Raw genomic sequence first — 18077 nt, 5'->3', positions numbered from 1 at the left:
AAGATTTATGCGGGCCACTTAGAGGTCTCCTACAGAACTTTCCATTGGGACAGTGTAAGTTGACAGAAAAAGCTAAAATTGCTGAAGATGTTTGTGTATTTTAGTAAACGCTTCATGTTCACAGTGCTAAGGTGTGAAGTCTCTGCATTGCTGATTTTCGCTGTACTATCAGTACAGTACCTTTCAGATGTTCTTGGGTGTAGATGCTTCCATCTATAGAAACTGCAGTAGAACTGAAGCTGTCAGCTACTCCCACAAGCTATGAGGTCTTGCGGCTGGCTGGGGAACAAGTCCGCAGATGGGCACGCGTGCAAATAAGTGCCCGTAAATATCTCGTGGACCTCTAGTCCCAGAAGGTCCACAACGTCCTGGTACACTGGTTCAAGGCCACCGGTGGTACACATTCAACCAACCATAGGTCAAGCTAAGAACCTCATAAACAGAAGCAACAACGCATCCTTTTCGGGACTCGAAATATCACCACACTAATCTGAATTGTTCAGTAAAACAGCTACTTTTGTATGATATGCACAAACAACTTTCTTTAGGGACCTCTGTAGAAGTTCATCAGGACAGCATTCATGGATCAGAACGCGTGTATGAACTCATTTGGAACATCAATCGGTACCACAAATTAAAAAGGCGCTCATTTTCGCAGTCTGTCACAAACTATGCATCAGGATATACACGTGCTCCTACAAAAACTTTCTACAAAATGCAACACTTGTTAAATTTCAAATTTATTTACATTACCACAATGTCACCTTACATGTCCTGTTCGCAAAGTTCTGGACGTGACTTTCCATCATGTGCCGTACGTACATGTGATGCGCCAAAAGAAGAGTAACAATCTGCATTTCACGGGACAAGCAAGTTGATGATATTAATTGCACTTAGAGGTAAATGTAGTTCAGGACTTGTGTACGTACTGTACTCCTTGTATGGATTGCAGAATGAATGAACAGTCAATGAGCAAAGAGGGATGATAACTGGACAGTTTGTGCAGTTACGAAATTTTGAAAGGTAAACAGAAGCCGAGAGATAGGACAAATGCGCTATAGACTAGAGCAGTATTCGTAACACAAGCATGCCACATTGCTCACGGTGCTTTGTGCAAAAAGAGTAACTCTGCTGCTTCTGTTGACCACTTCCAGTTTCCAATTTCAGTATAATTAGTGTATACTCGAATGTTCCATTGCTTCTGTGCCAGAATGGTGACTCCTAACAAAGACATCATTACAGTGCAAGCTACAAAACGCATCCTGTAATCAGCAGACATAAAGTATTTTGTAACGAGGACATAGTCCAAATAAAGCACGTTTGTGTGTCGTATAAAAATGCATAAGAAAAAAAAAAAAGAAAGAGAAAAATAAGAGAAACGGAACAAGGTAGTGCAGTGCGTCAAAGTTCCGAGCCGAAAGTCCGGTGACAATACATTGGAGCTGTTAAAAATAAGGACGAAGTACCCCGAAGAAAAAAAAAAAAAAAAAAAAGAAGCGGGCAGATCCTATCTTTTTTCCAGTTTGCATACTGGAAGATCCCATAAGAGTGGTAGACCATTTATACTGCAAAGAAGCCCAGATACAGCAGGCTGCGCATCCTACAAACCTTTGCACCGAGGGTCTTGTGTGAGGAAACAGAAGAGAAGATGCATTACAGCCTTTGCTTCATTGCTGAAAACACCTTATAGAAACAGCAGAGGGGAAAAAAAAAAAAACGTAAGGGATAAGTTTTGTCCGAAAACAGCTGCGCTGAATCCTGTACTGCAGCATATAACTGAAGAGCACCACACAGTATTCCAGTCCAGTCTTTCTTTTTTTTTTTGCGACTTCGTGAAGCCCACAGCAGCTCCTCACACATGTGCCACCCTCTTGCCAAGATTGCTTCTCGAGTGAAATGATAAAAACAGTCGTTCGTGCAGTGTCCCCACAACTGCCTTCATCCGAGTGCATCCACCTCTAATGCTAAAAATGTGTAAATCATGTCACATCATTAACGTAAAACGGCGGGCCCCCACCGTCACTCCCGGCCGGACATAACCAACGTCCAGCCCCGGACCTCATGCCGTACGTCACGGTAGCTAAAACCATAAATCTCGCCGGCAGCCGCGAGAAATTCTGTCAGTTTCAAATGTACAACGTCGAGCGTTGAGGAACATCCCTGGAGCGCTCACTTGAGCAGTATGCTGGAGGGTTCGCTGAAGGGGCCGAGCCGGTTGTGGACGTCGACGGCGCGCACGGCAAAGTGGTACTTGTGGCCCTCCACGAACTGGGTGAGGGTGCAGGCCATGGGGAGCGGCAGGGCGCGCACGTCCCCCACTTTCTTCCACTGGCTGCTCGACGGCGCGTTGCTGGTCTCCTGGTATGCGTACAGCTGGTAAGTCTGTATGTCGGCGTACAGAGAGTTCAGGGTCATGTTCCAAGAGAGCACGATGCCTGCGTGAGAGAGTTGCGTACAAAACGACTGAGCATTGTTTCATCACGAAAAAAATGTGAGTTGAACGTGGCAAACTTGGAACCAATCAAAGTAGACAGCCCAGCAACTGCACACTGTTTACCGCTTGGTCACACGGCGAAACAATGCCGTTCGGGAACGTGTGACGGCATTACACGAAAATGACATTCGCTTGCCTTAGAGCACTGCACGGGCTCGGGCTTACCCGAAAACCCGAGCCCTGCTCGGACCTGGGCTAAGCTAGGGTATGACCATCATTTGGCCGGTCCAGGCCCGTACACTGCCGGGCCTAGGTCGGATTCGAGCCTTTATTACCCCTCTGTTAGTTAGCCACGGTCAAATTTTACAGCCTGATACACTGGGCCGAGCCGGGTAGCCTATAAATTTCTCGGGCTCGGGCCGGGGTTGGGCCGAGACACTTAGAATCCTTCGGGCTTGGGCCGGGCCCGGGCGGGTAAATCAAAGGAAGGCCGGGCTCGGGCCGGGCCTAAGAAAGCGGCCTGTGCAGTGCTTTAGCTTGCCTTCCCATCACTTTTGTTCTGGCACAAACTGCATACTCTCGATGGCACAGCAGAGATGTAGTGAAAAACAGCAAAAAAAAAAAAAAAAAACATTATTGTAAGTTATCGGCTGATAGGAATTAACAAGGACAGCTTGACACAACTTGAAACCACTACCATCCTTCTCAGGTAACTTCATGACACTTTCATGACAGTGGGGCGTATCTGTTGTGTGTGTTTTACGCTCGCATATCATTACAAGCAGGTACGGCTGAATATCTTGCTTCCACGCTACTTTTAAAAATGTATTTTAAAAAACAGAAAACTGATAAGGAATGGATGCATGTACTCCGGTATAATGTAATGTTCATCACTGCCACCATTTGCAAATCAACTTTTTTCCCCCCCAACTGTGTAGCACTACACGAGGCAAACAAATTACATTCACGGTGATCGATAACAAATAATGTAATGGCCAGCATTATGCTGGAAATTATATTCAATATTCTCACGTGAAGGTGGTACAAGATAGGCTGAGCCATCATACATTCGTCCACTAGAAAAGCGTCAAGCACACTTTTACCTTACCATCTTTCCAAAGAATCACACAGCAATCATAAACTGCTCTCCAAATGATAACACAAAGCCGCACAGTTATAGTACATAAATGAGCTTCATAAATGCTTCATGAGGCATCTCTTACGCTCCTAACACACATTAACACTCCTGCATTCGTTACATTCACCCGCATCCCCACAGTGAATGAGGTGAACAAAAATATAAAAGAAAAAATTGGTCTACTTGGCATGATTCCTTCGGAACCATGTCCCAATGGCAGAGAGCCAGTGATATGAAGTGTGTTAGTTCACTAGCTCATCAGCACCAGAGAAATAAATACGTTGTATACTTCAAAACTGCACAGATTAGAAAAGTATGATACTGTATTCACGACATTCGATACAGCATGTCATAACAAAAGTACTATCATGTGGGTGAGCTGTAAAATTTTCTAGATCCTTTGAAAGTTTACCTTGAGATTTTGTTCACAGGGACCACAGCTTAATATATTTGTTCTCTGCAACTACTGTTCTGTAGCTGTTCTCAAAGGATATGCACCAGCTTGGGTTTATAGCATTGAAAGCTCACAATTACTGAAGCAATGGCTGAAATTTTCTGCGTGGCACAGCAAGCAATATTTGATATTATCTGACCAGTTTAGTTTCAAACAGCAGTAGCAAACACAAACATGTGACATCCTTCACTGCTACGAAGACACTCCACACAAGCAGACAGAAAGCACAAAAGCTGTTCAAACACCCCCCCACACCTCGGCTCAGTCATCCTTAAACGCTTCTTTTCCAACATGCTTCAGTGATTGGATCCAAGAACCACAACCAATAAAAAGATGATAACAAAACCCGAAGCAAAGGACCCCAAAAACGCAGCCATCTTTTTTTTTTTTTTCCTCACCACCAGGAGGAGAAAAATGCGAGAGAAAAAAAAAGCGGCTGTGCGCTTTTGTGCCGATGCCCCAAGTCACTGAGTTAGCCGACGATAGAGGGGCAGAAGCGCTCTTTTGCCAATCACTGCAGCATGTTAGCCGAGAAGGAAAAAAAAATAAAAATACAGTACACACCGGTCAGTGGCAACGTCGGCGACGTAGTTAGCTCCGAAATGAAAAAAAAGTCTGTCCATGACCTCGAGGGGTGTCCAGCACTCGAAATTTATTTCCATTTCATTGTCGTGGGGGAGAGTTTCCGTACAGGGCACATCGTTTCCGCGCGTGACACATTCGGTCGGTGGTGAACGGTGAACTCAGTGGTCTGAGGTATCGTGGCACAAAAAATATGTTGGCAGCAGCAGGAGAGAGAGAGAGACAAAGAGGGGGAGAGAAATACGGGGAGAAGGGAGGTAGACTGTTGCACTACTTTTTGTTCTTTTTTCTTTTCTTTTTTTCTCTGCCCGCCACGCGAGGGAGCGTAAAGCGTCTACCTTTCTGACGTGACGTTTGGCCACGGACACCTGTTCAGCTTTGAGCTGCGTCTGCGTCGTCAAAGGCACCTGAAATGGAAGGACTTCAGGCTTAAAACAAAATCATCTGAACATGAAAGAACTGATGTTCTGAGGCTGGAACAACATAGAAGGGACAAATACATACAAAGCCTCAATTTGCCTAAGAAATTGACGATGAAAGATGAAAGTCACTGAAAAGGTCAAAGTCACTGGACCGGTAATCCAGAAGATGTGGGTTCGAGTCCTACAGCTGGCTAACCTTTTCAGTGACTTTCATCTTTCATCGTCAAAATCATCTGAACATACACTAAGAGGGGACAACATTAAAAGTTGGGGGGGTCTACCTCTGTGGGAGTGGTCCGCGAGGTTCCACACATAAAAATTACTTTGGCGATTTCTAATTTATGAGCTAACTAAATAAGCTAGGTACAGCAATTCAAATTAAACCAATTACATTAATTTAATCAATTTCAGCGTGCACTAAACCGTGACACTACTTTACTACGTGCTACGACATAACTTGAAACAAAGCATCATGTATGTTTTTCCAGAATTCCAAGCATGATGGGGTAAATTAATTATGACATTTGCATCGTAAAAGCTTAACGTATCATTGCCAACATATGACTAATGCTGAAATAGCAATGCCCCCCTGTAAGGAGGGGAACTTGTAAAAAAAAATGTTGCAGGGGTGTCATCAACAATTTTCGGGGGTGTAGGGGAGCCTGAATAATCTGATCTTATAAACCACCGAGCACGGTAAACGACTGGAAAGACTTAATTTATGCGTCAAAAAATTTTAAAATGTTTGAAGCTGCATCTAGCTTTCAGAGCATAATTTTTTTTTTACGACCTAGAGGGACGTAGCAAATGGTCACCGACTTAACGAGTAACTTAATCAACAACCAAGTCAACAAGTTGAGCACACACTCACCTGGCGATAATTGTAGGACTAGACTTTCTTCCTCCTCTTCGAGATTGCAAATCGGTTCTAGGGCACTGGTGTCTATGAATGGCACTTCATCGCTGTCGTCGTCGTCACCGTTGTCGTCGTTATTCTCTTCCGCATTGCCGTTACCCTCTTGGGGCTCTTGTGCCGCGTCTGTTTCCTCCTCATTGTCCCCCTCTTCCCCACCACCCTCCCCCTTCTCATCCTTTTCCGCATCCTCCGCAGAGTCTTCGCCCTCTCCCACCTGCTCGTCGGGCGCAGACGACTCTTCCTCGCTCTCCGTGGGGCCCCACGGGGGGCGCTTCTGGTTCTTCTCGCTCAGCCACAGTACTGTTTTCATGTGTGCATGTTTTGGAAAGGAAGAAACAACAAATATAAGAGGGTTAGAAATGTAGGCACAGGCTAAGCTAGGGCTCAATCAGCTGAATAACAATACCAGACACAGCAAGTACCGTAATTTAACGCGTATTAGCCGTGGCTCATCCGCCGGTGTGGCTTATCTGATGACTATTTTTTCCTGGCGTTTTCCCCATACGGCGGTTTTAACGAAAGGGCCGACAGTGTCTCTGGAACAGCACCGCCCCGCCGATGCACCAACAGTGCGGAACAGGGATGGGTCCTCATTCGAGTACATTGATCTTCCTGATGCATTCCCCCAAGCAGCTTTAACGAAAGTGGTGACAGTGATTCACGTCTTCTTGAACGCCACTGACCCATCGTTCCATGAAAAACGCCCCACAAGGGCACAATCCCATCTTGGTAGAACTCTAGAGCTGACCTCCTTTGTTGTACACTATGCCGACCCTGGAGTATGGACCGCAGGGTTTATGGCCTTCTCTACGGTCTCCTTTGTCGCACAAATCAGTCGTCTCGTACTGCCCGCGGCTTATCTGCCAGAAAATTTTCAAAACGTTCCTAAAAATGCGTCCTGCGGCTTATCTGCGGTGCGGCTTATACGCGTGAAATTATGGCATTTGTATCAAGGGCTTATTTCGTTCAGGTCGGACTGCACGTTTGCATAGGGGGGGCAAGCAGCACCGTAATTTCACGCGTATACGCTGCAGGACCCGTTTTTAGGAACGTTTTGAAAATCTTCAGGCAGATAAGCCGCGAGCAATACGACGCAACTGATCTGTGCGACAAATTAGATTAGGCCATAAACCCTGTGGTCCATACTTTGGGGTCGGCATGCTGTACAACTAAGAAGGTCAGTTTTACTGTTCTACCAAGATCGGATGGCGCCCTTGTTGTGTGGTTTTCATGGATCGGCGGTTCAGTGGCCTTCCAGAAGACGTGAATCACTGTCACCACTTTAGATGCACCACCACCTTCCCTTCCCCACCTTCACCACTTCCTTTTGTCGGAGATGTGATTCGATCGATGTCAGCCTTGTTCTCTCTTTTTGTGATGTTAATGTCTCCCCGCTTTGTGGTATCTCAAAGTTATTTTTGCGACATATGAATACGTAATACTGTGTAATTGATGCAGATATCAGACCTTCTTTTTTTCTTTTTTGTGTGTCTACAAACTGGTTATAACGCGGCATAGGACCACGAGACGTGCGTTTCTTGCTGTGTTTTATCATGTTCATGTGTTTATCATGTGTTTATCATGTTCGGGACAGCAGCACAGGCCTTGTCCTCGCTGTCCCACACCTATCGTGCGTATCTAGAGCTCCAAATAAAAAATTTTGATTTGATTTGATTTGATTTGATAAAGCTGCTTGGGGGAAGGCACCAGGAAGGTCAGTCCACTCGAATGTGGACGCGCCCCTATTACGCACTGTTCGTGCACTGGCAGGGCGGTGCTGCTCCAGAGACACTGTCGGCCCTATCGTTACAACCGGTGTATAGGGAAAATACCAGGGAAAAATAGTCATCAGATAAGCCGCATCAGTGGATAAGCCGCAGAGCGCCCGTGAGAAAAAAAATTTCACATCAGCCGCAGCTAATACGCGTGAAATTACGGTAATCTTATTGTGGCTCAAGTCAACCGTGATGTAGGACGAGGAGAAAAAGGACAGCATTGTTTTGGTTAATTTTCTTTTCTTCTTACACGTTTACGTTACTTTTGGCAGATTGATAACAACAAGGTAAACGACCCCCTGATATGATATTTTGCGCGTGTGCTAGTTTAAGACTGGCTACATCTGACTACGCAGTTGCACAAAAGCAGAAAACAACTGAGCTGTCAGCCTCTGACTAAAACTCAGATTGCCTGACAATTAGGAGAGATTTAATAAATCCTAGAAGTCACATATGGGGAGTCGCAGCTCTGGAGGTGCCGTTTTACCACCAGACACGGCAACGGAGACGAAATTTAAATGCTGGTATATCAGTTTTGGAAACATATGGGAACAGCAGCAGAAGTATGCCCATTACCCTTCTCTGGCTCCAAATGGAACAAACAATAACATCACTTGCACACAAACAAACGGTCAATTTTAATAACGTGAATAAGCTGAAGAGGAGTATAAGAAAAAAGAAAAAAAAACAAGAAGGGAAGTGAAGAAAAAGAAGAAAGAAAAGGAGGTGAAACAGACAAAGAAAGAGAGACAAAAGAAGAAGAGAAAGAGGAGAAAAAGAGACGAAGAAAGAGAAACACAAGAAGAAAGATGTTTGATGTTTAATGGCGCAACAATATCTACAAGAAGAAGAAAAAGAAGAAGAAGAAGAAGAACGAGAAGGACGAGGACAACTACAGGTTTTCCCGGCGATTTTAATCAAAGTGCCAGCTAAATTAATCCACATGCCATGCAAACTTTATGGGGCATGGATTAATTTAGCTGGCACTTGGATTAAAATCGCCGGGAAAACCTGTAGATGAGACACACACAAAAAAAAAAAGAAAAAGAAAGAAAGGCAAAAAGAGGCAGAAAGCCACTCACACTGCATCTCCCGCACCCGCTTCTCCGATATGCCGTGCACCGCCATGAACGCCGCCTTGCACACCTTTCGGCGGAACTGCCCGGGCGTCTCCGACGGCAGGTAGTAGTGCCACTTGCACCGTGCCTTCCTGCACGCTTGCGCCGCCCTCTTCAACTTCCTCTTCAACCCGTTCGCGTACATCCGCTTGAGCAAAGTTCGCGACTGCATCTGCGATCCGTAACGCCTGAAGTCGATGTAGATCTTCTCCTTGAACGCCGTCGACAGGGTGGCGTAACGGCACGTGCCGAGGCGACAGTTACAGGCCAAACGAAGCGGCAGGTCCAGGGGACGACGGCCCACCCGCGTTTTGCCGACCTCCTCGCCGGTATTGAGGTACGCCTGCCACTGTGCGACCAGTTGGTCCATGTTTCGTGCAGGTGCTTTCTTTTTTGGCGTTTGCTTGGGTTCTGAGGTGCACACGGACAGGTTAGTCACCTTTTTTTTTTCTCTCTCTCTCTCTGCCTAAGCAACTTTAAATGTTAACGACCACAGCTGACGGCCAGGATGCCCTGGAAAACCCTCCTTCCTTTTTCCGGGAAGAGACGCATCGCGGGTCTCAGTTTGGTTTGACTACATCGGGATAAATGGGTACTTAGGGTGGTAAGAGGTTACCATTAGTGCGAGCTATACCTCTGTCAGACGGCCACATATACGGCCCTTAAGGTCACGGCATTGAAGAATGGCCGTAAGTTACATACGGCCCTAAGCTCTCGGGAGCTGCCAGACGGTATCCGTGAAGGCATTTTGTCGATGATGTCTACGTCGATAAACGAGTCTGTGAACGTTGAATGTAATGTAGCGAAATCACGCTCTTTCTTACTAAAAGCACACGAAAACAACGTTTTTTTTTGTATTTTCAAAATACAACAGTAAACTATATTTGCTTTTAAGTGCTTTGGATATTTCTTTGAGTGGCGTCCGACTCTTTGGATGCAGACGACACGGTGCGATGCCGCGTGCAGTGGTTCGAGGGTGTAACTACAAACATAGCACTTGTACAGATGGGATAAAAAGCGAAGCAAAGTGCAAAAACGCCAGAAGAACACGAAAAAAAAAAAAAAAAAAAAAAAGATGACAATTTTACGTTGGGTAAAAAGCATTTTATTTCGAATCGAATTAAGTGTGCTAAATCCCGTTTATGGTGTGCTTGGTAACGAGGCTTTGGCAGTTTCGATGGAATGCCGTAGTAACTGTCTTGCGGGAACGCCGTTGCCCTTCTACCTCAGTTTTGTCGCAAAGGCCTTATTGCTGACCGTCTGGCAGGAAGATAATGACAGTATGTACTTAAGGCCGTAACCGTTAAGGCCGTGACCGTTAAGGCCGTGACCGTTAAGGCCGTATATGTGTCCATCTGACAGGGGTACTAGTCTATCAAACAGAGCTCCAAGACATGAGGTCCCTTCAGAAGCTTCTTCCGCTTCAGATCTTCAGAAGCTGGAAGGTCGAATAAACGTGCAATGCAGCTTCTGACATAGCAACGCTTTGTCTCGGATGCTCTGCTTTGTGCTGGAATAAGGAACCATTTCCAACACGACTCGTTTGCCCACGAAATTCCTACTCAATTGTTCATGCACAGCAACAATTTTCGTACGCCTAAAACTGCTCTCTTGACGTACAACACAAGGTATAGTTCGTGTACGTGTTGTTCCTCTTACCAAACTCAGTGAAATGTTCTCCTTGTTCATACACCAGCTAGCTTGCTTACTTCCCTTCTCTTCTGTACAAGATAGTTTGGCGCGAAGGAGTTCAAGCTCAAGCTGAGCTCGTACATCTTTTCACAAACTGAACCACAAACCATTTTGTGGTGCACATTTTGACTCAATGCTACAGGTGTTACATCATTTCAGATTCAGATTTTTTTTCAGACACAACAATAGATCCTGTAGATGGGTATCGTGCGTATCAGTCACAATCAAAAGTTCGAATCTATGAACACAACCATAAATCGTAAGCGGGGACGTATTTCAGCCACTGAACATATGTGCTAGATTTTTTGTTTCGAAGCATATGTAGGGGACTGACTTTTTCGGGTTTTATTTTTGGCCAAATTGGGGGGGAAAATATCGGGTGATATTTTTTATTAGAAAATTCGGGTGTATTCGGGTTCAATCCCGTTACGGCATATTCTGTCGTCAGGAATTCGGGTGTATTCGGGTGATTTTTTTTGTTTAATAAAAATTTGTCTCAACATGGAACTAATGTTTAGCAATGTCATCAAACTTTATTTTAATGCACGCTTACGAGTGTGCCACGCGACCCAGATGTTTTCGGGTAGATTCGGGTTAAACCCGAATTTTACAGATTTCGTTCGGGGGGGTAAATATTGGGCGGATACGGGGTTTAACCCTAAAAAGTCAGGCCCTAAGCATATGCTGTAAGCACCACACATTAGTTCAAGACAGGCCAGCTGTAAACTACAAGAACATTGCTCGGCCTGATGTACTATCAATGTGCAAACAGAGCCATAAGCATGTGCACAGACACACTAATCTACCATAAAATTAGAATTCAGTTTCAATTAAACGAATTGGAATTTAAAACGATGTGACTTTGCCCAAAGCACAGTGTTTGAAAGCAGCGCGGAACGACGAGGTAATGTACAAAATAATCTTACCGCTCGCAGCCTTGGTGATTTTAAGCGCCGGCTTTGGAGGCAGACGCTTTTTCTTTGGATCGTCCAGGTACCTTGGCATTGGTGGGAGTGGTGCAGGGTGCTGGAAGTTGTGGAACAAAACATGGAACTCATTTGCACAGTTCTTCCCCTGTTCCTCCTATCTTTTTTTTTTTCTCCCATCAACTTTGTAGTGCATATGTTCTAGACCGAATGGCAGTTCAGCATCTGTGCTAAAATTAGCTTATTGGGGCTCCTTGCGCCTGGCCTGACGCCTTGCGTACCACTGGCTGCAGAATTGGCTATGCACTGGGGAAATTGGATTCTTTTGGCTACTTCCACAGGGCGTGCTGACGATTTTTCGTGATTCTGTCCTGGCAACACTGTCTACAATAGCTTTACGCAAATGACAGTAGGACAGCTTCTAAACAAACACAGGGTTAACCACAGGGGGCACTAGAATGCAAAAGCAACTTGTTTCAATTAGTATACTGCAAGCAAAATTAGTTCACACAGCAATACCCTTTAGAGGAAACACACAAAGACAACAGCGCCATCTTTGGCGGCAACCAATCAAATGAACCCACAGGAAGCGAAGATTGGCGGCATCCAATGAGACAGCAGGAGAAGCGTGCCCATGCCTAACTTGTGCGTATAGATTTGGAACTGGGCCAGTAGTAGTGCAGGGTGGGTACACGCATGCCATGATGCGCATTGCTGCGATTTACTGAATTGTAGCCCACAACAGTTATCACGAATGTTCCACTGACAGATATTATCTTCACGTCCTTCAGACACCAGTCAGATCCGTAACCTGCACCATGTTTGTTGCCAGGAGTCCTCCGTGGTGTGCACGCGCAGCATGGACTAGAAGCACCTGATGCGCGAGCTGAAGCCCGTATAATTCCCGTATAACAAAAGTCCGTATAATAATAGTCCCGTATAATTCCCGTATAACAACAGACCATATAATAATAGTCCCGTATAATTCCCGTATAACAACAGCCCGCATAATAATAGTCCCGTATAATTCCCATTGTAGCTTTGTAACGGAATCAGTCTTGAAGCGCAAAATTAACATCGTATGTAACGTAATATGAAGCAAACTTGTTTTCGCATTTTAGTATTTTAGTGCCCCTTTATACGGCTCGTGCTGTCACCTCTGCTCTAACGTTTTGTCTTCCTGGATCCCTCATCACTATCTGGAAGTCTTTGTTAACCCTACTACCATGCCTCTCAAATACACTAACCTTGGCCAGACTTGAATCCGCCGCTGGAAGTGACCCGGTGACCACCACCCTTTGCGTGGGGAGACCGTGGTCTGACTTGGTGACCACAGTGGTGCCCGCAGCACTGGGGATGGTGACTGGTGCGCGTACTACGGTTGTGCCAGGTGGCAGGGTGAATGTGTTGCCTCCTTTCTGCAGCGCAACCGGTGTCGGCGCACGGATCATGCGGACCTGGGTTCCTGGTGGCGCCACCATCAGGTTTCCCCCACTGCCGGGCTGGGGTGTCAGACTGCTCATGGAGATGGTGCTTCCTGGAACTGAATGAATGTTTCCAACTTTCAACTTTAAAAAAAAAAGAAGAAAAGGTACAGCTCCCGGTTCAGAACAACAAAACTGGCCCTTTCCCCACTGTAAAAATGTAAGAGGGGTAGAAGCGCATACCTAAATTATTTGCCGGCGACGTCATCCGCAGAAGAATCGTGGGCATGGACATGGTGGAGTTGGCGAGCCGCGGGTTGCCTTCCCGCTGGTTTACCACCACATTGGGAGACAAGTTTGGCAGCAGGTACGTTACCCGCTGGGGTGCTGCCACCACCGGCTGGCCGATCCTGATCGTTCCGGTTGACGTTGGAACGTTGGGCGACCCAATCACGTGTGTCGTGCTTGTGTTCTTAGAAGACACTGATGACACCTGCAGGAAGAAAAAATGATGTGACCAAAAGTGCAGATTGACAGGTGTCCCATACGGTAAAAACTCGATTAAGCCGTAAATGCGTAAGCCGTAGTTCCGCTTTCAAAGTACTTGAGCGGAATCCCCCAACGGGGGTGACATTTCAACCCAATGCATTCAATAACCGTTCAAGCCGAAGCGGTTTCCCGCGTACTTGTCGGTTAATCCAGGTTGTTTTCGCGTTGTCCTGTTGTACTGGCCATCATTTTGGCTGCAAACAGGTCGGAGAGAGAGTGACAGATGGTGCCAAACACGTGGTCAGTTATCACATTATCTCTTCGCATTAGCTCCTTTAATCCTTTGAAAGCGTGGGGTCACGGGAGAAGGGAGAGTTCATGCGGGAACTGCAAGAGCGCAAGGTCAGCCTTGAACTTCGTCCCCCCTCCCCCCAACTGACACGAACTGGGAAAGGGAGGAAGACACAGGAAAGAGCGTGGAGTCGTCTGCAAGCGAAAACGAGGAATCGCGCGGTGCCGGCAAGTGAAAGGGATCACTGCTCAGTGGTTGCCTGGCGTTGCCCTTTTCCTCTTCTCTTCTACGCTCATCATTTGTCACTCCGGCACAAGGCACTCGTTCTCGATGGCTGTACGGCTCCGCGAGCGTGACACATTCGCTCATGCTGACTGACACGAGCTGATTGTACTACTGAAAGTCAGGTGGTTTTAATATGCAGGGGGGGGGTACCGGCATTTTGGTGTTCGAGTTGGGGGGCGTATTTAATACGAAAGTGTGTGTCCCACATGCGAGTAACTACAGTTTTGGGTAAATTTTCTGTCCAGAGAAGTGCTTGGATATTAAATAAACAGATTTTCGCAAATTACCATTTCCTTTGCAGCTCAGAAAGCCCCAGCAGCAACAACATCATGGTCACATATATTTGAAGTGCGAATGAGACGGCAGCTCTTAGTCGACTGACTGACGAGACAGTCGCCACTCAAGTGGCTCGTACGAATGTTCCCCCCGATTGGTCAATTTCATTCGGACGTTTCGTATTTCCAGAGAGGGGCTTCCGCCATACTCTCAACAATCAGCGTCTGCTCTTATGGTGTACAACATCAAATTGCACGAAAATTTGCAGTATCATCGTCACTGGTCAGCAAGACATGAAATACTGCGATCGTTTCTAGGTCAATGGGTGCGGAGGTGACCATCCATTTAATGCACGACCTACTAGATTATAACGACCGTGTCATAGGCACCCCTTCCCAGCACCGCATTTGGAAGCTAGCGGTGGCGCTACTCATCGGCCTGCTTATTGCTTCCTCAATTTCTGCAATATACTCTGTACTTCAGCTAGTATTTTTGTACAAGCGGTGGATGTCCCAAGAGAGATGCTTCTTTCTAAAGCTGATTATCATCATCATTCTACGCGTCTTCATAGTAGCTGCTGCTGTCGTCTGCTACGGTAGTCGTACGTCTGCTTCTGCGCGGTCAGAATTCAAATTTGCATGATGCAGATATTGCTGGCCGATGAGTAGCGCCCCCCTAGCGGATTGTGCGGACGGGCTCCTCATAGGGGTTGCCAATCATGACTAGAGCCTGAAGTTTTCGGGAAATATTTTTTCCTACATTCGGGTGGGGGGGGGGTTTAAAAATCAGGTAAATAAACGTGTGCACTAAATTCGTGCAAATTCGGGTGAAAAAACTTCCAGTACGCTAAATTCCAGGAGAAATCGGGCTCAGTTATTCAAACTAACTGTAGCGGTTTGGTACCAACGGTGATGTAACTGCATTTACTACCAAACAAGTAAGTTAGTGCATTTCTACGGATGTCCCAGTGAGGGCAATTTGCCGGGTAAAAATCGGGTTTCACCCTAGGGAACTTTCAATTCGGGGTGCAAATTCGGGGAAGAAACGGGTTGAACCCTAGAACTTCAGGCTCTAATTATGACATGGTCGTTATAATCTAGCAGGTCGTGCCTTAATGTACCAACCCTTTGAGCTTCAGCTCTCCCCTCCCCGTAACGATAACACTTCCGACGCCCCTGGGGCTGGGCGCATACCTGAACGAGAGAAGTGGGCGCTGCACTGAGCATGGGGATGGCAGACGATGGCACCGTGATCTTTTGCACGGTGCCGCCAGCTCCCGCAGCGGTAGACACTGCAAAAGTGGTCTTGTTCGTAAGAATGCTTCCTCCTGACACGGTAGACCCTAGTTTAGGATAAGTGTTTGTGCAGTTAAAGCAACAAAAAGACAACCGCTGCTCGATCCTGTCTCCTGCGTAGGGAAGCGTGCCCTCGTATACCTGCGACAAGCCGTGCCAAGTTGGCATCTTCTTCCTGAGTGAGATCGATAACCTTGACGCCCGCAGACGTTGTGACGACCGCCGTCGACGAAGGCATCATTGTCACGGTACGCACAACGGTATTGGAGCCTGTGGTGCATGGGAGGCTCACTGATTTCACCTGCGAGAAAATTTTTTTTTTGAAAAACATTATCTTTCTTTCTCACTCACTCAATTTTTCATTAGGTAAGTTCCAAGGTACTACAGCGCTGGGAAGTGCCTCAAAAGCAGCAAAAAAAAAAGTTTGCACTTTACATTCAAGCTTTCATCACAACTAGAGCCTGAAGTTTTCGGGAAATATTTTTTCCTAAATTCGGGGGGTAAAAATCGGATAAATAAACATGTGCACTAAATTCATGCGAATTCGGGTGAAAAAAGCTTCCAGTACACTAAATTTGGGGAGAAATCGGGCTCTATTACAAATGAACTGTACTGGTTTGGTACAAACGGTGATGCAACTGCATTTGCTGTCAAACGAATAAGCTATTGCATTCCTACAGACGTCTCAGTGAGGGCAATTTGCCGGGTAAAAATCGGGTTTCACCCTAAAGTGTCAACCTTCAATTCCGGGTGCAAATTCGGGGAAGAATCGGCTAAAACCCTAAAACTTCAGGCTCTAGTCACAACCAGTGGGGTGCTGGTACAGGACCGAACATCCAAAAACAAAATGCACAAAAAAAAAACAAAAAAAAAAAACAATTGAGCTTACTTGGGATGTAGGAGATGAGGTGTTGGCGATGAGTTGGAGTGGAACGGGGACGTTGGTCGTCCCGCTCGCACTGGTTGTCTGAAAGAGTAATGCGAGATCCCTGGAACTATAGTAGCCGTTTTTACTTGTAGTACCGTATTTGACCGCATATTACGTGAGGTGTTTTATTTCCAAAATGAGCCCTTAAAAATTGGGTCGTATTATACGCAGTACTGAGGCGCTGCGCCCGCGATCACGGGCCTCTCGCCCTTAGAATTTCCAATCTGCCCTTCCCAGCTCCACAGTGATTCATCTACAGCAGTGCATCATGTGACAAAGCAAGTGCTGAGAGAGGGTGAAAGGAAAGTGTGTCGCTCTTCCACACGTGTTAGTGAGTGTTCTGCTACTTTGAACATGTGCACTGGCACAACTGAAAGTGACTAGAAAATTCTGCCTAAACTGCGAAATTCAAAAAGGCAACCTATATTGGAAGCTGAGGCTTCAAATAACATGCCGGTATCCTGAAAGTTCGACATGAATGAGTCGAACGTCAGTCATTGGCATCAGCAATGGACACTGTGTCAATTACTTGACAATCGTCATCAGTTAAGTGACAGCAATGAGTGGTCAAGCATGATGATGTTTTTGCTCAATAAATCTTCTGGAAAGTGTTCACATCCAATCCACTTCTGCCCGGCATCTGCAGTTGTAACCATTATCGCAGGAGAATGCAACTACCGTGCATCGCACTATCCGCAGGATCGCAGCAGATTTTCCCCTGTGGAATAGCGAAAAAGTCGCGTTGCATATACGCGGGTTCACATTATATGTAGGGCCTGACTTTTTCGGGTTTTATTTTTGGCCAAATTCGGGGGGTAAATATCGGTCGATATTTTTCATTGGAAAATTCGGGTGTATTCGGGTTAAATCCAGTTACGGCATATTCTGTCGTCAGGAGTTCGGGTGTATTCGGGTTATTTTTTATTGTTTAATAAAAATTTGTCTTAACGTGGAACTAATGTTTAGCAATGTTATCAAACTTTATTTTAATGCACGCTTATGAGTGTGCCACGCGACCCGGATGTTTTCGGGTAGATTCGGGTTAAACCCGAATTTTACAGATTTAGTTCGGGGGGTAAATATCGGGCGGATACGGGTTTAACCCTAAAAAGTCAGGCCCTAATTATATGCGGTCAAATATGGTATATTGCTTTACGTAATAGTATGTGTACGCTGGGGCGGATAGAAGGTGAGCAGGAGCCCCTCAATTTACATCACCACCACGAGCATCAATTAATCCTAGGAAGTGCATGTAGCATGCTGCCCTATAACCTAGGGTTCCGCGTTTTCGGTTTTTATTTGTGGGAGGATGCGGCATATGTTTATCGGTGTTTATTGATTTTCACGAAATCTGCATTTTTCTATGTTTTTCCTGGTGCGTACATGGTCTACCCGACATTTATCAGGTAGTAGACATTTATCGGGGTAGTAGAAAAAGTAGAAAAGGAAGAGTAAGCAGAAAAAGTAAACGGATATTTTTCACAAGCATCATATTTCTGTGTGGTTTTCTGATCCGCATCAACAACTTGCTGGGCATGTGCAGCAGTTTATCTCTGTCATCGTTCTCGGAATGTCCCTCTGTATTCGGGTGTTTTTTCGATTAAAACCGAATTAAGGAAAATTTACCCAGT

General features: G+C 45.9%; 1 protein-coding gene across 6 annotated transcripts in view; it reads right to left on the bottom strand.

Moving 5' to 3' along the window:
- Window positions 1-720: 720 nt before the first annotated feature.
- Window positions 721-18077, bottom strand: part of LOC135391875 (activating transcription factor 7-interacting protein 1-like) — a 34474-nt gene continuing 17117 nt past the window's right edge. For 4 of the 6 annotated variants that reach the window (XM_064622390.1, XM_064622389.1, XM_064622393.1 and 1 more), the window contains 10 exons: window positions 16408-16485; window positions 15660-15819; window positions 15417-15565; window positions 13125-13374; window positions 12705-13000; window positions 11458-11557; window positions 8804-9250; window positions 5902-6246; window positions 4947-5015; window positions 2323-2435 (listed from right to left, as the gene is read on the bottom strand). In XM_064622390.1, coding sequence (XP_064478460.1) covers window positions 4981-5015; window positions 5902-6246; window positions 8804-9250; window positions 11458-11557; window positions 12705-13000; window positions 13125-13374; window positions 15417-15565; window positions 15660-15819; window positions 16408-16485 — 1860 coding nt within the window. In that variant the 3' untranslated portion in view covers window positions 2323-2435; window positions 4947-4980. Of the gene's footprint in view, window positions 2436-4946; window positions 5016-5901; window positions 6247-8803; window positions 9251-11457; window positions 11558-12704; window positions 13001-13124; window positions 13375-15416; window positions 15566-15659; window positions 15820-16407; window positions 16486-18077 lie in introns of all 6 variants that reach the window. The other 2 variants (XM_064622392.1, XM_064622394.1) reach the window with 2 other exon arrangements.

The sequence above is a fragment of the Ornithodoros turicata genome, chromosome 4 (genome assembly GCF_037126465.1).
Source record: "Ornithodoros turicata isolate Travis chromosome 4, ASM3712646v1, whole genome shotgun sequence".
Lineage (NCBI taxonomy): Eukaryota > Metazoa > Arthropoda > Arachnida > Ixodida > Argasidae > Ornithodoros > Ornithodoros turicata.
The sequence above is the reverse complement of the archived record's forward strand: the minus strand, read 5'-3'. Positions and strand labels throughout refer to the sequence as shown.